The sequence below is a fragment of the Dermacentor variabilis genome, chromosome 6 (genome assembly GCF_050947875.1).
Source record: "Dermacentor variabilis isolate Ectoservices chromosome 6, ASM5094787v1, whole genome shotgun sequence".
Lineage (NCBI taxonomy): Eukaryota > Metazoa > Arthropoda > Arachnida > Ixodida > Ixodidae > Dermacentor > Dermacentor variabilis.
This window is the reverse complement of record NC_134573.1, coordinates 111,194,466-111,217,310: the sequence shown is the minus strand read 5'-3', so window position 1 is coordinate 111,217,310 and position 22,845 is coordinate 111,194,466. Positions and strand designations below refer to the sequence as shown.

Genomic DNA, 22,845 nt, shown 5'->3' with positions numbered 1-22,845 from the left:
CGCGCGCTATCTTGCAGTTAATCTACGGCGGGTACTATGGTTAAGCGATCCGAGATGGCCGGTGGCTTCATGTGCGCTGTCTTCCCGCGCACATGTGTTGGAGTGTTGGAGGTAGCGCAATCTCAAGTTTCGGAGATGGTTTGATGCGGGAAGCAGCACGAAGCGTTGGCTCCCGTTTGCCTGCCCTCTTCATCAAGCCAGCTTCGAGTCAGCGAATGTTCGCGATCAAGTGAAATATGTTCATTGCCTGTGATCGCGTAACACCATGTTTGTTAATTTAATTAGTGAGCGACTGTTCAGTGTAACTTATACGCCTGATAAAACTCCGAATCTTACTTCGTTTCGTTACCTAATACCTCGCTATCACAATCAATGGTCCGCCTTTCGGGTGAAACTGCTACATCTGTCTTTTTCAAGGAAGATAGCTCTCTAAAACACATCACAACACATTGAGACATGTAAGATAAATTCGAGCGCAGTGGACCTCGGCAGAAGGATAGGAGTGGGAGACAGGTCCTCTATCTTCAGCCGTCGGACTAGCAGTTTTGAGCACGTATTATACAGGTGTACACATATATACATGTCTGAATCATATTACCCGCTTATCATCTCGCCTGCAGGTTCCAAGACGGCACCTTTGACGAATACTTCGAGATCTTCCTAGACGGGCGCACCGACTTCGGCAACTACTACGAGAGCCTGCGCTCGTGGTACTCCAAGCGGAACGAGCCCAACGTACTCTTCCTCACCTACGAAGGCATGCACGCGGACGTACGCGGATCGGTGCTGAAGATAACGCGCTTCGTAGACGCCGGCATCGCCGACGAACTGGCGCGGGACGAGGACAAGATGAGGACCGTTTTGGAGAACTCGAGCGTCAGCAGCATGAAGAAAGAGTTCGCGCTGCCATTTGTCAGGAAAGGCACCGTGGGAGACTGGCGGAACTACTTCTCGCCGGAGCAATCACGAAGACTGGAGGAAAGGTTCCTACGCGAGATGGAAGGTACTGACATCCCGCAGCTGTGGGAAGGTGCCGGCTGGCTTCTCGATGAAACTAAGACCTGAACACTCTCTGTACCCGCCGTCACAAGTATCTCGCGCGGCCACTGGTCGGACACACGTAATCCTGCTGCGGTCACCCATCGCGAGAATGGTTTGCCTTAACGCACCCCTCGAGATTCCTTGCGCTCTGCCCTCACGTCGGCTTCACAGGTATAACAAGCCTATGAAATAAACAAACTACCGCTATGATTTCATCCTTCTTAATGCGCATTGAACTACTTCACTTTGATTCCAGGAAGAGAGAAAGAGACAGGAGGAAAGTTAACTCCAGGAAAGGCAACAGCGGGAGTCGTAGGCGTAAACTAAGCACAATTTAATAAATGAACTTAACGAACTAACACGGGTCGCGCAGCGTAACAAACGAAGTCCAGCACTAGGTAACAAACTTCGCCGGGCCTCCAGCTATCGTGACCGACTGCTGGCTGCATGGTTGGCCTTGGCCTCGGCCGACCACACGTCTCACGCACGTGCGCTTGCTGCGATGGCCGTAGCAATGCCTCCCATGCTCCTTCTTGATGTTGACTTATGGCGACCGGAGGTTTTCACCGGGGCATTTCACAGGCGTCAAATTTATTAAATAACCATCCTATAATTTTAGGCACATTAGATTAAGGAATTATCATGCACCAATATAAAAAAATATATGAAAGGATGTTTTCTTGCCGGAGCGTAGTGCAAATAAGTTGTGTCCAATTGAGAGCTTTAGTCAACTGTCTTCTGTTTTCATAATATTGGCTCAAGTTTATCTTCGCGTTTTGTATTTATGTAAAGTGCAAGTTGTTTTTCTACTGTCTGTAATTTCGATATTGCTTGTTTGCTGCAAGATATACCATGCATTTGCCTGTTTGTGTTTACACATAAGAATTATTATATATATATATTTCTCTTTCAACACCTTTTTCATGTTTTGCAAATATCTGCTTCACGGTACGTTATAAACTGTAAGAGTGACATGGCTTCTTGAGGCATTGCACGTTTTTTGCCATGCCACTCAAGACAATTTCCAGTGTAAATCGTTTTGAATAAAGAGGGAAGAAGAGGGAGAAGACTTGCGAAGCCTTGACCACGCTCGCTGAATTGATGAAACTTGCCAGTATTTCCCAAGAATATACATCTACATTCGATAACGCATCGCCGTGTCGTGGCGGCCGCCAACCCGCCATTACGATACGTAAGCGGCGGCTTGTTGGTGATCGCGACCACTTTGACATGTGATGTGACCTCCACTCTGTTGAATGGAAAATGAAGCTTGTTTATCATACGCACTTCAAGCAACACCCCAACCAGGGGCGCTGCAAATGCTGGGTCGCTGAAATAGAGTAGAATGTAATTAGAAAAGTATCCAATAACTTTCAAATTACAGAACATTGCATAAACCAAACAAGGTTCTGCATCATTGAAGTGTTTTCTTTTGTCAAAGAAAGCAAAAGGCTGAATTAACAAAGCAAAATTTGTTTACCCTCGGAAAGAGCTGCTCTTCATTGCGTTAGACAGCCGGCGCCGATGCGTTTTGAAGATGTCTCTACCAAAGCCGAAAAGCCTCTCTGCGGATATGCTCCACAGCAAAGCAGTTTCGTGCTTTAGAAGAGACAATGAATGGCAAGGGTTCTTCACTATCAATGTCACCTCTTTGTCCCCACTGTCACACTCCATATATGGATGCGGTTGTCGTGCAGCTGCACTCTAAGTGTTACCTGCCTGCGAGTTGTTTAAGAGAAGAAAATTACGCGGATCGCGCACACTGCAGGAATCGGAGATGCCAAGCCTCTCGACCACGCTTCCATCATGCTCTCAATACGAGCCGCTGTTGGTTGGTGGTAGAATTGCAAGTACTACAACTTGTTGCTGGGCTAGTTGGCTCAAACTTCTCGCGGTAAAAATAACGCGAAACGGAGCAAGCAAGCTTCGATCGCATAGGAAAGGACATCCCTCGCAACTGAGGACAGGTACGTTTAATAAACGTACCAGCGTACACAAACACATTTGCGCACCCTTAACAAAAACGCTACACCAATCGACTGAATTGTCAAAATAGATGCTTATTTTAAGAAACACGTCAACAAGATAAAGACCAAAGCGATCTCGCTGCGTAAGGAAGTTGAATTTGCCATGCTACCCAAAGCCATCAGTGACTCTAAGCACACCTCTCCGTTAAGACATCTTTACCTGTTTGAGTCGGACGACCCGTTCGCTGTTCAGAACTCGACTGATGTCACACAGTTTTTGAAAATAGTGGCGGTTCGTCCTTTTCAGTGGATGTCGAAAAATTGTTTCATTCTGTGCTGCATACGCAACTGTTTACCACTATTAGGACCCGTATTGAAGAAGTGATTTTCTCGCTTTTGAAAGGGCTGCAGGTACTTTAGTCTCTAATTTTATGACCTTACTGGAATTTTATATTTGCAAAACATTTCTTTCTTAGAATGCCAAAATTTGCATTTATGTAAAGGCATCTGCATTGGTTCATGTGTCGCACCAGTATTATGTAACACGTGTCTATCTGCCATTGACCTAGGAATGGCTCAGGCTTTTGACGACGCAAAGCTGCTTAGGGCGTTTGGATAAGTTGACGACTTTCTAGTGATTTTGGAAGCTAACCCTTATGTCACTACCACGAACACGGTGGAAGAAATTTTAGCGCTGTTTGGACAACGAGGCAACGGACTTTATTTTACGTAAGAGTTTCCTAGTAATCCCGGGTCGCTCTTTAGACCTCAGCCTCACATATTCTGAGTGGCACATCTGCTGTGTACTGTCCACGTTAATGCCCCTTTTTGCCGTTTGACTCGGCCCACACTATACTTGTCTAGAGGGCTAATGTATCCATGTGTCTTGAGGCGCCATTAGTAAAGTCCTGTTACATGACGCAGGAAAGTTTGAACCTTCAGGCCACACTGCTACGTTCGGCCAAGTAATTTGGCCTGTCATGGTTGCAGTAGGTAAAACCTTCCGTCAGAAAGTTTAATGGAAAGCAGTTAGCCAATCCGCTAGTGGATAAAATGCCAATAGTTGTCCTATAGGTGCGCAAAGTTGCTCACAACCTGAAGAAGGTGACTAACAGGTACACAGTACCAAAGTCCTTCAATGATGGTACCTATTGCTTTCTAGCCACGTCGGCAGCTGATTGGCTTGTGCCCACGCATTTCACGGCTACAGAAGCTGTCCCTCTGTGCAAGGGGTGTAGCCAAAGGTGGGCACATTGAGCACACACCCACTACAACCCCGCCCCCTCCCCACTTTCCGTCTGCGCCCGTAGCAGACGCCCATGACTGACGTGACTGCTTGCTCCTCACCTGTGAGGCACGATTAATCATGTCACTCATGTCCGTCTACTATGGGCGTCGCACTTGCGCTCTTCGGCTGTTCAGTTTCGCTTTTCTGTGTGAAGTAGGCCTGAATTTATTACGCTGCAAAAATTAACAGCGTCGCCTTCTCCTATTTCTGGAAGCGCGACAGCGAGCTCATCGGATGGCGCGCTTGAAGACTTCCATTGGGATCAATTTCATGTGTCTTTTGGCTAAATATTTATTTACTGTATTTCGCAAAATTGCTTGGATAATTACTACATCGGGTCATGTTCAAATGTATGACTCAGTCGTAAAAGCAATTGAAAGGAAATCATTTATTTATCTAATCTTCCCTGTTTTTGAGGAATTTCGAACGCATTTCGTGACACAACCGGTAAATTTGAGAGATCAATAACGATTATGGGGTGAAATGCTACGGCCCGCAATGATTACTGAAGTTTCAATAAACTTCGGTGTCGCCGGCGAGTGTTGTAGCATCCGGTGGGGAGCACACTCAAAGCTGTGTGCAAACTTATGCAGTATTCAAGAATATCAATGGAAATCTAGTACACGGAGCATAACAATGGTGTTTTCAGCGTTCTCTTCACACTGTTATTTTTATACAAGATCATCTAAATGGGAACCTGTCCCTCTAACAAACTTGTGGGGACGCTCGACTCCCACGTGTCCCCTGATGCTTTGCCCGCATGGCATTTGTGTCTCCTGTAATCCGGCTTCTCCGCGTAGCGAAGCACCGGCGCCGGACGGGGTGGTTGCAGATTAGCATGAGAGATGGCGCGAGTGTTGCGCTCCTAGGGAGCATATACAGGAACACTAGCTTCTAGCAGGGCGCCTACATGCAAGCGCTTGCACCTAGGCTCCCTAGCTCCTAGCGCTAGCGGGGTTACTCGTGTGCAAAATGGAGTTCCTTTTGGGTTGGGGCTGGCGCGCGGCGCGGACGTTTCGAGCGCTCACCCACCGTTCGCGGGACCGTCCTGCGAAAAGCTTAAGAGCAGGACACCAGAATGGACAAATGCGATCGTTAGAATCGACTAGATTCCATTAGATCGTTAGAACGCGACACCGTTCGCTTTAGCGTACGCGTGAACGATTACGCGTTGGTGTCCAGCATGAGGGTGAACATATTCGCTCGCTGTCCGGTCGCGGTGAGTCGGACTTCCTCGATTTGTGGCACGCCCATTGGCATGTTCGATGAGTAGTAATTCAGCTAGCAGGCATTAGTGTATGAAAGGTGTTATGCCATTTTGATTGTTTGCGCTACTGTGTTGTCGTTCCTTTGTCCCAAGATCACGTGTGAGACCCCACAAACTGCAACGCCCTGGGAACCACACCCACCAAAGGTTTGCTGATGAGCAAACGTCCTTCTCTGTCGATAAATAAAGTTTCCGTATAAGCTCTCTTGCGGTGTGGTCCATGTGGCAAAACGAGATGCTTGTCTCACTTGAGATAGGACGCGATACGAGACATGAAAACTGTCGCAAGCTCATTGATGTTGCCAGAATCCTTCAATATTAAAGAAAAATGGTATTAAAGCACTCTGATACTACTCTTCAGACTTTTGGCGGAGTTCCAGGGAGTCCTAGAATTCCCTGCTGTTAACGAAAATGTAGCTTTCTCGCATCTCTGTTGCAAAAACGGAACGTGTTTTTGTGGCGATTCACCTTTGTGTAGTATAGAGTGTTGAAACGAATTCTCGCGGCTAGTTCCTGTCCACTCGAAACAGGAGTGTCTCACAGTGCTTGCAACCAATCTTTTGACAGGATTGTGCCGGGACTTCTCTTACAGGCGATTACAAATTTAAAAAAAAAGGCAATATGGCAAGTTTGGTTTCACAACGCAGCGGTTTTTAAGCAGCGAACTTCGCTTTTCTCTCAATTATTTTCTTCTTTTACTATACTGCTTTTTGAAAGTTGACATTAGAATACAAGTTTTTCAGTTAAAGGAACACTGTCAAAATCCATGACGTCACTTTGAGATGGTGCAGGAATACAATGCGGTGTCGCCACCCATCGTTTCTGCTTTTCGTTTTTCCTCCATGGCTTACCAAGTGTCTTCTCGCGGTAAGAGTGGCGTTTTTTGGTATTGTGGTAGAGTAGTTTTCTGATACAGGAAAACCATTTTTTTCATGTAGTGTCCCTTTAACAACTGTCAACCGGCAGCCGCACAGCAAGTTATTCTCTTATTTTAGGGGTGTTCAAACTAAAAATCGACCTACATTCGTTTTTCTTGTCAGCAGTTAATCAAACAAAAATTTTGCGCTGTCACGAAATTGTCGGGCGTTTGCCAAAATCGTGCGAAGACGATATGCCCGCAACCATGTCGCTTTTCGGGTACAAGCGCTTTGCAGTTTAATGCTGGCCGCTAGGCTGCTTAAAATAATTCAACCAGCTTTACGATCTTCGATATCCACTCTCAAGGTCGAAAAGGATCGCTCATCTTGTGTTGCTACCAGAGTCAGTAAAACTATTCAAGAACGAAAGGACACAAAAATTCTTCGCTGCGCTGCTGCAGGCGTTTTCATGACACAAGTCACTGCTTGCAGTTACAGGGAAAGTGCGCTAGTTAGCCTATGGTTATGGAACGATAGCACAGTAGCCAAGGCGTCGTAATATCTTTCTGCGTGGCCTTCGAGGTTAATATGCTGCCGTGTCGAAATTGGCACCCTGTAGAGAGACCCGCAGGACTAAAACGGGCAAAAAGACAGCACCGGCCGGTACTGCTGGAAATTAGATCGAAGTACCTGAAACACGAAATCAATAAGTGGAGAGGAAAAAATATGAAACCGGCATTCCAATTTCAGAACTGTGCGCGAGCGACTGTGGCCTTTCCAGCAGTCCGTCTAACGTGTGAGCTTGATGTCACGCAAAACTGTTCCTAATGCTTTGCTAGTAATTCCGTGGTTATTAGTTCGAAACCTACGTGTGGGCTTAGTAACGTCATAGATGGAGCGCTAGTTGGTTCTGCGAGACTTCTTTAACGAGAACAAAACCGAAGAACAGACACGGACAAGCGCGCTGACTTCCAACTGGAACGTGTGGACGGTAATTATGATGCGTTGCGCCAAAGCCGACAACATAGTTGTACGTGTCAACCAATAACATAATGTAAAATGTGTTCTTGATGATGCCGTTCAGTTCTAGTGACACCCCCTTTGAAACGGAGTGACGACAGACAGTCACTTGGCCTGCTCGAGCTGATCAAGCTTTGCGAAGCATTTTGTCGACCTGCCAGTCCAGACGGGAGAAGGCAGGAGAGACCTCTCGCTGAAAGCACTTTAAACAACGCTTGAAAATAAAAGTGTCCAATTCATCGGAATGAAGTTGAGTACTCCGCGCGCATTTATCGGTCGATGCCGAAGGTAACCGATGGCGCAGCTCCGCGTTATCTGAGCGAGTACTGGAAACGAGTCTTTTACACACAGACATTTTTCTCGCTCGTAAAAGCGTAGACGGAAGCAAGGTAACAGCCTCGGTCGGCGACAGCGAGGTTCGCGTGGACAAAAAAGAAAGGCTACGCTTTCGCCAGACATGAGAACTCGAGCAGGCTGCCGTCGCAAAAGCGTCGACAGATACGCAGCACGGGGCCACCGAACGGTCCCGACACGCGCTATCAATTGGAGACAGTGCACGCGGCAGGTCCTTGACGCGGCGGCGACGGCGCTTGTTTCGAATGTAGGACACCCCGGCATCGGCGGGGGTTGGTCAGCTCTCTCCCAGAAAAAAGAGCTGTCAACGTAGCACGCACACTAAACGTAGGCCGACGCACCCGACAGCGAGGGGCGGCTGGGAAGCAGCGGCGAGACGGAAGCGACGAAGAAAAAGCGACGCATTGGTGCGTATACAGCGGTGAAAGCGTGCGTTGCTGTGGTGAGTGGGCTTTCTGCCTTCTAGAATGCTGTAGCTGTCACGCGTCTCATGCACAGTGTTCGTGCTGTAGAGTTCCCTTAAAAATGTCTGTAGATTCCGCGTACTTTGGGAATCGAAGTTGCCCTGCCTGCGGTGGCGCGCATCGTCCGCCTCTCTGTCTCCCTCGATGGCTTTGAGCAGGCGCTCATTGTGGTGCCCGGACATGCTGGGCGTCAGAAAGAACGGCTTCCCTAGCTCCTCAATAATTGCGAACACCGTAGCCATTCCTCTGTGGTGCCGAGTAGAACCACAGTAGTACGCCATCCTCGAGCTGTTCAAGCAAACCTCTGAGGAGTGCAGTGTCCAAGTTGACGCACTTCTCGACGAAGCTGCGGTCTTACAAGAGCTTCTGTGTGAGCGTCAGAAGCCGCTTGGCATGCATGGGGTGGGAAACTTGCTTTTGAATCGTCGTTCGAGCGGAGGAAACCACCACGGGTTGCTCCGCAGCCGACATGCCGAGACTCAGAGGCGAGAGTCGGATGACGGAGAATGACAACGATGGCGCGACGACGCCGGCATTGCGAACACGAGCCCCATACCCAGCCGCTCAAGCTGGTGGGCACCGGAAGTTGCCCCACGGCGTAGGAGGAGGCGAAGGAGGAGGGGGAGGAGATAGATAGATAGATAGATAGATAGATAGATAGATAGATAGATAGATAGATAGATAGATAGATAGATAGATAGATAGATAGATAGATAGATAGATAGATAGATAGATAGATAGATAGATAGATAGATAGATAGATAGATAGATAGATAGATAGATAGATAGATTTAAAATCCCTGAAGTTGGCAAAGAATGCTTCGCATTAAAAAGTACAAGAGGGAACTATGGCGCTAGTGTCTACTGGAGCTATAAGCATTGCGGTAAAGCCAACTTTGTAATGATGGGCATAGTGCATGGGTTTGCCTAAATGTCGTCCTTCGCTTCAAAGCTCGGGATTTGCGACTTTGAAGTATCGATCATTTCAACAAAATAGTGCGTTACGAGCGCAACTATTCGAAATGAGTATGCATGTGCCTCGGGCCCATTGCCTCGCCTTGTAGAAGAATAGCCCGAACTGCCACCCTTGTAAAGAAAATTATCATTGCTTGGAAATTAGGTAAGAACGTAAAGCGTAAAATATAGCGTCACAAGAATGTCTGGCGCCAGAAGCTTGAAGTTTAGACAAATCCCTGCGACCGTTTCCAATGGCAGCTGTACGATCGCCGCGCCAGAGTTCTATCTATAGTCGGGTATACAAATTTAGAAGGCAGCGGCATTTGCCCCTCAAAGGCGAATGAACAAGAGCCTCCACCAATGGGTGCGCACTCTACACTGACGTCATGAGCCCGACGGCCGGTGACCCCGCTGACGGAGAACATGGCAGCCCGCGATTCGAATAGGGCCGAGTCGCGTCAGTGGGACTATTTCTATGTCTACTCGGCTACACGCCCCAGGCACCATTGCAGTGACTGGTGACGTCAACGTCCCTAAGCAACGTCACGAGTATAGATGGTTTGCATTTACATCATCGTGACCGCCATTTTGGTGCACTAGCACGTCGAGAAGCTACGTAAACAAGAAGATAACGAAACGACCATGAGAGTACCAAGACGTAGGCGGCTGTTTCATGACCTAGATGACACGCAAGTTAGGATATTCATGTCATGACCTAACATTTATGCTCGTCATACACTCTTGTCATACTATGCCAGTTTTGGCGCACACCAAGTTAACGAAACGACCATGAGAGCACCAAGACGTAGGCGGCCAGATAGATACTATCAAAGTGGCAAATGTTTGCCAAGAAATGTTTCGCATATAATATCTGAGTTCGCAAGAAAAGCGCGAGGTGTCCCAGCGCATTCCGCAAGAATTCACAAGTAGCGTTCAGCATGCACCCTCTCACTTGACAAATGATGGTGCAGCAGTTTACTTTCTTACAAATGCTTTCACAACATGGGGCCTCATGGCCCCGGACTTCGTGCTGTGTGACCCGATGCGCGCTTCGCTTTGTTTCGTGTGTGCATTGTATTTACCGAAAGTTCTCAGGCCACATTGCACGTCACCACGGCTGCTGCCTCTGGGCTGTGATGGTGCTTCTGTTGACACACCTGGCCACGCATCCCTCGAGAAAAAAAACAATACGCTCACTAGAAAGGACGGAAAACACGTTGCAACGATTCAGGACATCAAGCCCATCATGATAGGCCATACAAAAGTAGACAGAGCAATGGAGATTGTGAAACTTACGTGTGCCAAGCGCTTTCGGTTGACGCATGACGGGAGCACGTGGAGATCTTTGCGAGAGGTATTTGTCCTGAATGCAACAGAGTCAATTAAGCTTCTTTGTTTGACTTCACGTACGGGACCAAACTCACTGCACAATAAGTTGCATCGCTTCTCGTACGGCCTAGCAGTCGTTCGCCGACGCAAGCAGATACATGAAAACCGGTCAGCTCGCCGTTGGTACTGATGCTGATTTACATGACTGTATGAGGGTGGCAATATGTGGCGCTCGTGGCGGTTGATATTCTTGTGTGCTTAAGACTTGAGAAATGTGCATTTTTAGGCAGCTTGTAGGTCACCATTTCGTTTAATTCTCTTGACATGCTCCGAAGGGAAAGCAATTATGGCCAAAGTAACCCTCATAAAATGTTATGACCCTTGGGCTTCACGGCTGCATAGTTTGAATACTAATATTCCTCACCCTTTTCAGCTTTAATTGAGACACCGAAAATTGGCACCACATATAAAACAGACATACGCGCTGTGACTGCGACCTCATCTAGAAAATTATTCCCATAGAAAACGACGACTAGACGACTTGGAAAAAAAATTGCACTAAGCGCTGCACAATGCTCCGTGGAAATGTATATACGGGCTCTCGAGCTTTTCACAGAATGTCACAGCTGAAAGCATTCGTGAGCGCTTGCAGGCATATATGGTTGTGTGCTCGCATCAGTGAAGCAGCATTCGACGGAGGCTGCGTTGCGAAACGCCTTTCGAAATTCTTACTAATGTCTTGTTTTCCCGCAATACACCGTAACAATGATGAGGAAGCCAGCGAGTTTTCGCTTCGCACTTTTGTTCCTTCTTTTTTTTCCCGCTCACGCATTTCAGGACGCAAGTCCGGGATACAAGCACAATGATCGAACGAGACAGGCCTTACTGCATGGTCGTAGACGGCCACAGGTTACCAGGTTCCTTCTCCGAAGAAGTGTATCGCAGTGGTCTTCGGTACCGGCCCGAGTCGGGAGACGTGGTCCTTGACACCTTCCCGAAGTGTGGCACACACTGGGTCTTGGGCATCCTGAAGGCCGCCTACCAAGTCTGCAGGGGCGTGACACCGGGATCCAGCTTCCTGGAGAAACTCGGGCTCGATGCTATCGAGAAGTGCGCCAGGCCTCGGATCATCTTCACGCACCTGCCGTTCCAGCTGGTGCCTTTTTCAGAGGAGGCGAAGTACATCTACGTGATTAGAAACCCGAAAGACTGTTGTGTGTCCTTCTACCATCACACCAAAACCATACCAGCGTACAAGTGAGTATGTGGCTTTACGAAATAGAGAAAAAGGAGCCTTTAGTAAATACAACGCTCAGGCTGGCAGTTTTGTGTGGCCGCTCTACCACTTCACTAACACGCTACGAGATAATCCAAATAGTGCACTGATTATCTTAGGAACTGCTGTTACATAAGCTGCAGCTACGCACAATAATACCCGCCTTCAGAAAACTAGGAAGTACAGGACAACTTTGTTTTTATAGTGCAGTACTAACACAGCTTTGTCGTACGCCTTCATTTCGCAAAATCGTATTGAAGTGCAAGCCCTAAAGCTGCGTTTAGTTCCGAATCTACATCTGGACAATGACAACAGCTTCTCAAACGCTGCTACACAAAAAATTCCGAACGTTTAGTTTAACTCTTAGGCCAGTACTTCGCATTGTTAGTACACTACACTCCGTTTGGTAATGAGATTCCACGGCCAAACGATTAGATCACACAGGTCTCCTATGAATACCTACTTCAAAAAAATACAGTTCTGCTGGCGCGCATTACCACTTGTTTACGGAGAGAGGTTCGAGCGCTTTTTTACTTCTGTAAAATCAGTCAGAGAGGGTCGCTTGCCAAAACCGCCTGTAATTAAAACATGTTATAGTAGTATTTGCAAACGACTACCCACGCGCCTTACTTCTGTATCGTTGTCTATAGAGGAAAGGATCCCTTACTCGATCATGCATGTATCGCGTACGCTAATGGCGATCTTGTCGCGCTATAGATGATGCAATTGTAGTTTACCCCTTTACCTCGGCGTTCAGACAGGCGTAGCTCAGCAGTAAGTTTGTCGATCCAAGCGAGAGAAGTCGCGTTTGAGAGAACTCACTGAGCCATTTAATCCATCTAACTCGAACCTGTGCTCAACAGCAGTTATAACGCCTACAAATGTGCAAATTTTACAGCGAAGCTGTATATGGCTAGGTTGTGGGGAAAAATTGCGTGTGTCTATCGAGCCGCGTAGACGGAGAGTTTCTTCCTATGCGTGGGCCGATCCCGAAGATAGTGCAATAATGGGCCGACCCGCGGTGGAGGTGAAGCAGGTTTTAAGCACTCCGCCAACTTGCAAAAATGCAAATACAACCATTATCAGATATTAAACTGATAAGAACAGATACTACGCTTTGACCCACGTCGACCATGTCTACGTTCGCACCACCCTCTCTTTGTCGGCGTTCCAAGCGCTTGCGTATCTCCATTCCTTCCACTCTCGCGTGGTGGCGGTCCCGTAAGCGTGCTGCCCGCCAGGACCGCGAGGTGAAAAGAAATGCAAACCGTCCACGTGGCCCCGATCACGCAAAACTTGGAACGTTTCACCGGAGCAACGGCCAGGTTTCAGAGAGAGTTTGTAGGGAACCAATTTTGTGTGGCCTGCGTTGTGTGTGACCGCTTATGGTTTTCAAGTGACCTTGCAACCATTACTGCACTGCGGGACATCGACAAAGGCACGATCGCATTGGCTACGGTGAAGAAGGGTGCGCCTTCTGAGTGCGGTGTGGTGCGTGTCTGTTCTACGTGCCGGAACTCATTAGCAAAAGGTGTCGTGCCGCATTGTGTAACAATACATGGGTATGTATGTATAATCACCGATGCCTCATCATCTTAAGAGGCTCAACACCGTAGAGGAGCGACTGGTCGCGCATCACTTTTCATTCATATGCACACGGCGTTTGACGCCCGGCAATTGACAGTTCGCCATTAAGGGGCCCATATATTCACAGCTACGCTGGCCATCCACTTTCGCACAGTGGAATGGCACTGAATTTTTTGAATAAATTTCACACTTGCTCGGTTATTGCCCTCTTGCGTTCAACACGTAGGACCCAGAAATGACGTGAAGAGACTCGGGTGGCAAGACAGAGAGATGCCCAACCCTTTTGAACACGACGGAAGGTGTCCTTCTCCATATATAGGGAGCGCAAACGTGAGAGGCCAAACCAGCTACGAGTAGGGTGGGCTAGAGAGGCGCAGGGCAGCAGAACTGATAGTTGGGCGAGTTGGTACGAATTCGTAGTAAAATATTTTTGCGCGCACAATTGACAGGGACACAGTGAAGGGGGACACACGAGCGCTTACTCACAACTATTTTATTTGCGGAAAGATACAGAACAGATATACCCCAGCTATCAGCGCTGAGCATGTGCTACAAGAGTGGTCAGTAAAACAGAAACAGATTAAAAACAGATTAAGAAGGTTCAACCAGTATTTAAAGAAGCGAATTCATTTTCAGTGATTACAACCGATGGTTGGCTTATGCATCTTCCAGCGCACTTTTTGATATGAAAGGCTTCTGTGATTTCACGTGTTAGTTTATATTTATCTGAAAACAAAATGTCAGTGTTAAAAAATATCGGATCACAATCACATAGATTTAAATACTGGTTGAACCTTCTTAATCTGTTTTTAATCTGTTTCTGTTTTACTGACCACTCTTGTTGCACACGCTCAGCGCTGATAGCTGGGCTTTATATGTTCTGTATCTTTCCGAAAATAAAATAGTTGTGAGTGAGCGCTCGTGTGTCCTCCTTCACTGTGTCCCTGTCAATTCTGCGCTATGAGGCGCAGGGCAATCTCGGGCGCCACCTTAAGGGAGGTCATTCCTTTATCCTAGTGTCCAAACACCCTCTGCAAAACAAACGGGCCCACATACGAATAGGAAACGAGCACAATTGCAAAATTAGACCGTAAGACCCGCACTAGCTCTGACACTAGTTAGGCGTGTAAGCTTTCTAATGCTGGAATAAATATAGCTTAGGTACACAAATGACAGTTACGTCATTTCTGCACCCCGTAGTGTCCATACACCCTCTGCAGAATGCACAAGACATTTCACGCACCACACTCCGGTTGCGTCCTCGATGCACTGCAGGGACCCGATTTTTTTACAATAGAAACTTCTCCAAAACCCAGCACTACGTCAGTGAGACTTGTTAACTATGTAAATTCGAGCAAAGTCGACCCCGGCAGAAACATACGAGTGGGAGACAGGTCCTGTATCTTCAGCCGTCGGACTAGCAGTTTTTAGCACGTATTATACACGTATACACGTACATACACGTCTTAGTTATATTGCCTGCTTGTCATCTCACCTGCAGGTTCCAAGGCGGCACCTTTGACGAATACTTCGAGATCTTCCTGGACGGACGCACCGACTTCGGCAGCTACTACGAAAGCCTGCGCTCGTGGTACTCCAAGCGGAACGAGCCCAACGTACTCTTCCTCACCTACGAAGGCATGCACGCGGACGTCAGCGGATCGGTGCTGAAGATAACGCGCTTCGTAGACGCCGGCATCGCTGATGAACTGGCGCGGGACGAGGACAAGATGAGGACCGTTCTGGAGAACTCGAGCGTCAGCAGCATGAAGAAAGAGTTCGCGCTGCAGTTCGTCAGGAAAGGCACCGTGGGAGACTGGCGGAACTACTTCTCGCCGGAGCAGTCACGAAGACTGGAGGAGAGGTTCCTACGCGAGATGGAAGGTACGGACATCCCGCAGCTGTGGGAAGGTGGCGGCTGGTTTCTCGATGAACCTAAAACCTGAACAGTTTTTATACCCGACGTCCCAAGTATCTTGCGAAGTCACAAGCGACTGCTCGGACACAGCTAATCCTGCTGCGGTCACCCACTGCGGCAATGGTTTCCCCTCGAGCTATGCCTTCGCGTCGCCTTTACAGGTATAACAAGCTTATGAAATAAACTACAGCTGTGATTTCATAATTCTTAATGCGCATTTGGGTTAGTTCACTTGAAAGCAGCTTGACTAATACGCGGCATGGTACCCGGTAGCCTCCTCACGGAAGAGAGACACGGAAAGGCAGGGTGATTCACTCCAGGAGAGAGAGAAGGAGGGAGGGGGACGCATTCTGTAAGTGTCCACATAGTGCACCTATCCATTTGGGCTGCTGCTGCTGAAGTGCTGGTTGGCTGGGAGCGCCTAGCTCCTTCTGACGCGTAATCCAGCCCAGCCAATTGGAACTTCAGTTGCAGACGAAATAGACATGTCCACTGGGTGGGGATTTGCAGTAAACCCCCTCCTCCCCCCAGAAAGAAGCAGCAATAGTAGACTTAGGCGAGATCAAAACGCCATTCCATAAATGAACTTTACAAAGAGACACGGATTGTGCAACATAACAAACTCAACAGATAACGAACTTGCCGTGCTACCTGCTATCGTCATCGACCGCAGGCTGGGGAAGGGAAGCTATTCTGTAAGTGTCTACCTAGTGAACATGTCCATTTTGTCTGCTGATCAAAGTGCTGATTGGTTGGGGGCGCCTGTCTCCTTGTTACGCGTAGCTTAGCCCAGCCTATCAGAACTTCAGTTGCAGAAGAAACGAACATGTCCACTAGGTGGGCACTAGTAAACCCTCCCCTCCCCCTGCCCCTGGTTAACTTTGGCACCAGCCGAAGACAAGCCTCACGCACGTAAGCTTGATGCGATGGCCCGTGTCGATCTATGGTCCTTCGTGTGATTGACTTGTGAAATATTGGCCACGCTTGCTCCGAGATGCGCAGAACGTCACGTGGCCAGTCTGCTACTGCAATCGATGAAGCATCGTCATGTGGCGGCGGCTACTGATGCACCTCTCCTATCGGCAATCGGTGGCTTGTCGGGGATGCCAACAACTTGGACATGTGACATCCACTCTTTTAAGCCGAAAATTCTTTTTTTTTCGTTCATTAAATCATTTAATTAGACAAGCAATGCCCTAGCTTGTGGCGTTGGAACTTCGCCGCCGGGAAGGAGCAGTGCAACATGTGCATGAGAATGATTCATTTGCCGGCCATTGAGTTCCTGGGTCGATTATCTGCAATGTAATCACCCCGATTTTCGGTAGAATTTCAATCATCCCTCTGGGTTTTATTGTTGCATATTTACGTACTAATATACATATATTGTATCCCACATTCCTGCAAATGTTTCACCCGGAACTCACATGAAGTTCTGCAATCATTGAGGACACTTTTCTTATTTCACGCCTTCTGTGAATGCTTTTTCCACGGACACGAATAGTTATTCTACCAGCAATAACAGTTTCGTTGTAGAAATAATCACAGATCACGTTGGTCGTTCTTCGACATGTACAGTCTTACATTATTTTTACATATATCCTCCGCAGCCACGCACAGGATGTGTTGTAAAACTTTTGAATGCTGTCGATTTTAATAGAAGAAAACAATGTTACTTTCCACTGTAACCGAAATGCAAGGCCACGTTCCCTGGCTTGAGCCAGTGCATGAAACAGGCCCTATATTCAAAATGCGGAAAAACTGGCAAATGCCGCAACCTCCACCCACAATTTATTTGGTGACCCATAAACCGTGAAGCCGCCATCAAACCAGCATACATTCTGACAAATTATCGAACTTGTTGCACACATCTCGCACGAAAGAACATCGTAAATGGAGCGGCATTAATGTTATCGAACCTGAACCTTAATGAACCTGAAGTTATACCTGTATGTTATTATCAGCCGAGAATAGTGCATTGGAGGCCTGACGGTACAGTGTCTTAGTACAGTGCTGTAATGAGAGAGGGGCCACTACACGCGCATGAAAGTACGGTACGTAACTGAAATCCATAAGCACTAGAGTTGCATACACTGACCTGATGAAGTCGCGAGAAGTCGTTCTAAATAATGCAGTCAAATTCAGGACTGAATTCACTTGGTCTGAATGGCCGGTACGCGGCTTATTCTGGGAAAAGAAAAAAAAATCGCTATGAAAACGACCCACCGAGGGCAAGTATAAGAAACAACGAAACGCAACAGCGCTTTGTTATGTTTGCTTCTTGCCCTCTAGGTCCCGTCTTCACATTATGTTCTTTTTTTTTAGAATTGGTGAAATTCTGAGCACTAAAAGACGCGTCGTTTGCGCATGCGGCTGCTTTTGTGGACAGTGAAACGTAAGCCTCTACTAGCATTGTGCACTGCTTGAAGATCGTTCATTTTTCAAACGTTTGATTAACCTAATGCTGATATGTTAAAAGATAAGTATGTAGAGCGGAAGGCAGCACAATTAATAAGAAGGAAAGGCCTTAGAACAATCATGACGTGGGTGACTGCTAACTAAAGAATTAATCCCAAAGATTAGGAAAATATGTACACACTGACAAGTATAAACAGAATATCAAGAAGAATTATTGTTAGAAGTTTATGGTCTTCGAATCCACGTTGCTAGATTTCGCGAACAGAGGAGCGTTATCAGAAGCCAGAAGTGTAGCTGTGCGTGTGCAATGGAGTCGTATATGCTTATCTTTCATGCAAACATCGACACCTCGGTAGTACCTAACAGTTTGTAGGTATTCGCACAGTCCAACTTTGTACCGGAGTGGTCAAAGTTGGACTATAGGTCGTTCACTTTATTGCAATGTGACGTTACAGCCTATTGACCCTATTCACAAAGCAGTTTGTTCTACAGAAACGAGATGGCGCTTTCGGCGTCGTGCCGCACGTTGCCTCAGTGAGAGCGCACGAATACGAAACCATTACCTCTTCTGCACTGCTTCTGTGCGATCAGCCGTCGGAAATGCAACTGGTTTTTCGCTAACGCACTGTGCTCCATTCAGTTGGCTTCAAAAATTGTGACTGGCATATCAAGGAATGGAATGAATCTGTGTGTCCACGTTCACGGACCGCTGCTACATAAGGTTGCCGGCTCTTGGCGATGCCAGGGCTTTCCTCGAGAATAAAAAGAAAAATCACTCATCCGTCAATAGGAAGCCGCATTCATCATTACATACACACACGCAAACGCACTGTCACTCATTTTGCCAACTTTGAATGATACCGAGGGATGCGGATGTGGAAATTTGATAACATAAGTGTCCGCACGTAAAAACACAACCACAGAAGGAGACATCTACAGGACGAGCGCGAACCAACAACTGGGCCTATTGCTGTCATCGCGTCCTAATACATACCGGCAGCATTTTGAATGAAGATTAATTGAAGGTCAAAAATTGAAATTGAAAATTTTCAAAAAAAATGCCAATTGTCGGATTTTGCTGAAGTAGTATTTTTTTCCATTTAATTTAGTGCATACTGCGCGCCACAGCAGGGTCCAAGCATGACAGACAAATTAAAAGAAAGAAAAGTTTAGGGATACGTGCCAAAACAATAATCTCATTATGCGACCCTTCATAATCAGTATAGAGCCGGAATAATCTTGATCCCCTGGGGTTCTTTATTGCGCAGCGATCATTTTTGTATTCCACACCCCTCGGAAGGCGACGCTTCCGCTGTGGGCATCGAACCCACGACTGCGAGCTCAGGAGCGCAACACAATAGTCGCTGAGTTACCGTGGCGTGCAGACAAATTATGTTGAAAAGCTAATTAATGAGATGGCGTAACGCGTAGTAAATACAGGGGACTGGGATTATAAAAGCCGGTAGGTATGGCACACAGCTGGACCTAAGGCAAACACGGTTTGAGAATGTAGAAAGAGTTTGTTCTAACATCGCGATACGAACATTGCGAGTCATGACGAAGGCCCAAAGTGATCGCCTGACATGGCTCAACAAAGGACAGCACACACGCGTATATCCAGTCGGCGTATACGAACATTCATCTGTGCTATACCCTGCCGATGTGCCATGGTCTCCGGCTTAGTTCTATACGCAATGAATGAAGAAACGCTAATAGAAATATTCTCACTGCCATCAATATATACGCTTTCAATCGCGTCATTTCTTCAATAAACCGAATTCATTTCCTTAGCTATTTCGTCCGCTTTCAGGTAAATAGCTTTATTTGGTTCTTTCGCCCGTTTCCTTGCTCGAACGGGCGCTTTTCGTCACTGAACGCAAAGGTTTGTTGCCGCGCGAGAGCTTTGAGGCATAGGTTCCGACTACCGGGGGGGTTCGGGGGGCAGAGCCACCCGCAACCTAAAGTGTCTACCAGATTTCATGATTTACTCATATCATTTGAGGTTTCTTTTGAGTTGCTTCTGCTTTTTCAGTTAAAATGTTATTGTGGCTAAACGTTTACTGCATCATTGTTGTCGAGGACGTGCACGAATTTTAATTTATACTTAAGCTTTATATCTGAAAATACAGACAATAAGAGGTCAAGCGCATTAGAAGCACCAACGGCTGCTACCTCATCCGTATTCTTTCACTTCAGCATTTCTTTACAGCGAAGCTGTCTATGGCTGGGATCTGGCGGATGGCGTCCACGCGTAGACCAACAATATTTCATACCTGGGTCGATTCTGAAGATTGTGCAATACCGGGCCGACCCGCGTCGGAGGTGTGTGTATATATATATACACACACAGGGTGTTTCAGCGAACACTTTCAAAATTTTTTTAATTATCTTTCACAGAGCCCATAATAGTCCATGAGCTGGTCTGCTCGAAGAGGCGGACATGCACAAAAAAAATTGAAATGCACAGCCGACTGATTAACAAAAATTCACTAATTAAATTCCTAACTAATCAACTTATGGCACATGTTGCAATATACAAATTCTGGCCGGGGAGTTCACCAGGCGGATCCACTTGGAACGAATTCTCAGGATGACACCAGTTTCGAAATATTAATTCCCGAACTTTCCGGACAAGTGCATAGACGTTCCAGTTACTGTTGTGCTTTAATCCATAAAACGACGTTTTGTTGAGAAAGTAAGTGGAACGATCGTGGATTTTTATCGCTAGTTTGACGGCGCATATCTCGTAAATGGCGTCATCCACACAATTCTTTTCAAATGGATATGCATTGCAGTCTCACCCGCTATAATTCGTAAGTTGCAGTATGTGCCACAAGGTGATTAGTTAAAAACGTAATTAGTGAATTTTTGTTAATCAGACGCTCATGCATTTCAATTTCTTGTACAAGTTCTTCAAGTCAACCACCTCATGGGTGAGAATTGCACTATCTGCTATCTGCCACACGCGCTTTTTAAAAATATTTGGAAATGTTCGCTGAAATGCCCTGTATACGCACACACATCGGTGAACTTCGGAAGGCTGGTTACGAAGTGTTTATTGCCTGCTCGTGAGCGGCACGGACGTATGTGCATGCCTGCATGTTAGACGCAACGCATCGCTCCATGCTCTAAAACGATACCTGTGTAACATAGCGCGGTGCGTATCAGTAATTACCGTGATCTGCAGCACCAGGGCCTTAGACCGGTCGGAGCGCGTGCTCCAGGAGGATGTTGTCGGACTCCAAGCCATCCACCGCCACCACAGAAATTGTTCAGGTCCACACATGAGTGGAAATGGGCGTGTTACCCCACCACTGGACGTCCGCTGCATTTCACATTCCGTTCGGGATTCGGCACTCACGGCCGGTCTTCAAGGACACCACCCACTCGACCTCAAGAGCAACGACCTCGATGGTCCAAATAAAGGTTTTCTCTCTCTCTCTCTTCAAAAGTGCTACTATAATATATATATATATATATATATATATATATATATATATATATATATATATATATATATATATATATATATAGAGAGAGAGAGAGAGAGAGAGAGAGAGAGAGAGAGAGAGACCGATCAGCTTGCTGTCAGTTGCCTACAAACTATTTCCTAAGGTAATCGCAAATAGAATCAGGAACACCTTAGACTTCTGTCAACCAAATGACCAGGCAGGATTCCGTAAAGGCTTCTCAACAATAGACCATATTCACAATATCAAACAGGTGATACAGAAATGTGCGGAATATAACCAACCCTTATATATAGTTTTTATTGATTACGAGAAAGTGTTCGATTCTGTCGAAACCTCAGCAGTCATGGAGGCATTGCGGAATCGGGGTGTAGACGAGCCGTATGTAAATATACTGAAAGATATCTGTAGCGGCTCCACAGCCACCGAAGTCCTCCTTAAAGAAAGCAACAAAATCCCAATAAAGAAAGGGGTAAGGCAGGGAGATACGACCTCTCCAGTGCTATTCACAGCGTGTTTACAGGAGGTATTCAGAGACCTGGATTGGGAAGAATTGCGGATAAAAGTTAATGGAGAACACCTTGGTAACTTGCGATTCGCTGATGATATTGCCTTGCTTAGTAACTCAGGGGACCAATTGCAATGCATGCTCACTGACCTGGAGAGGCAAAGCAGAAGAGTGGGTCTAAAAATTAATCTGCAGAAACCTAAAGTAATTTTTAACAATCTCGGAAGAGAACAGCAATATATATATATATATATATATATATATATATATGTATATCATCAGCCTGGTTACGCCCACTGCAGGGCAAAGGCCTCTCCCATACTTCTCCAACAGCCCCGGTCATGTACTAATTATAGCCATGTAGTCCTCCAACATTCTTAATCTCATCCTCCGACCTAACTTTCTGCCGTCCCCTGCTACGCTTCCCTTCTCTTGGAATCCAGTCCGTAACCCTTAATGACCATCTTCCCTCATCATTAGATGTCCTGCCCATGCCCCATTTCTTTTTCTTGATTTCAACAAGATGCCATTAGCTCGCGTTTGTTCCCTCACCCAATCTGCTCTCTTCTTATCCCTTAACGTTACACCCACCATTCTTCTTTCCATAGCTCGTTGCGTCGTCCTCAATTTAAGTAGAACCTTTTTCGTAAGCCGCCAAGTTTCTGCCCCGTAGGTGAGTACTCGTAAGACACAGCTATTATACACTTTTCTCTTGAGGGATAATGGTAACCTGCTGTTCATGATCTGAGAATGCCTGCCAAACGCACCCCAGCCCATTCTTATTCTTCTGATTATTTCCGTCTCATGACTCGGATCCGCCGTCACTGCCTGCCCTAAGCAGATGTATTCCCTTACAACTTCCAGTTCCTCGCTACCTATTGTAAATTGCTGTTCTCTTCCGAGACTGTTAAACATTACTTTAGTTTTCTGCAGATTAATTTTTAGACCCACTCTTCTGCTTTGCCTCTCCAGGTCAGTGAGCATGCATTGCAATTGGTCCCCTGAGTTACTAAGCAAGGCAATTTCATCAGCGAATCTCAAGTTACTAAGGTATTCTCCGTTAACTTTTATCCCCAATTCTTCCCGATCCAGGCCTCTGAATACCTCCTGTAAACACGCTGTGAATA

The 22,845-nt window shown here is 46.7% G+C and overlaps 2 protein-coding genes and 1 pseudogene across 3 annotated transcripts in view; 2 read left to right on the top strand and 1 right to left on the bottom strand.

The window, feature by feature from the left end:
* LOC142586256 (uncharacterized) overlaps positions 1-1,927 on the top strand; it is a 65,440-nt gene extending 63,513 nt beyond the window's left edge. Inside the window, exon 6 of the mRNA XM_075697505.1 lies at positions 621-1,927. Coding sequence (XP_075553620.1) covers positions 621-1,065 — 445 coding nt within the window. The 3' untranslated portion in view covers positions 1,066-1,927. The remainder of the gene's footprint in view (positions 1-620) is intronic.
* Positions 1,928-7,996: 6,069 nt separating this feature from the next.
* On the top strand, positions 7,997-15,455 carry LOC142584318 (sulfotransferase ssu-1-like). 2 transcript variants are annotated; one of them, XM_075694469.1, is made up of 3 exons: positions 7,997-8,201; positions 11,382-11,801; positions 14,909-15,455. In XM_075694469.1, the coding sequence occupies exons 2-3, from the start codon at positions 11,407-11,409 to the stop codon at positions 15,351-15,353; spliced, it is 840 nt and encodes a 279-aa protein (XP_075550584.1). In that variant the 5' UTR covers positions 7,997-8,201; positions 11,382-11,406; the 3' UTR covers positions 15,354-15,455. The 2 variants fall into 2 exon arrangements, with proteins under 2 accessions (XP_075550584.1, XP_075550583.1); XM_075694468.1 differs by having other exon boundaries at positions 7,997-8,236.
* Positions 12,794-12,955, bottom strand: LOC142586496 (U2 spliceosomal RNA; annotated as a pseudogene).
* Positions 15,456-22,845: the final 7,390 nt, after the last annotated feature.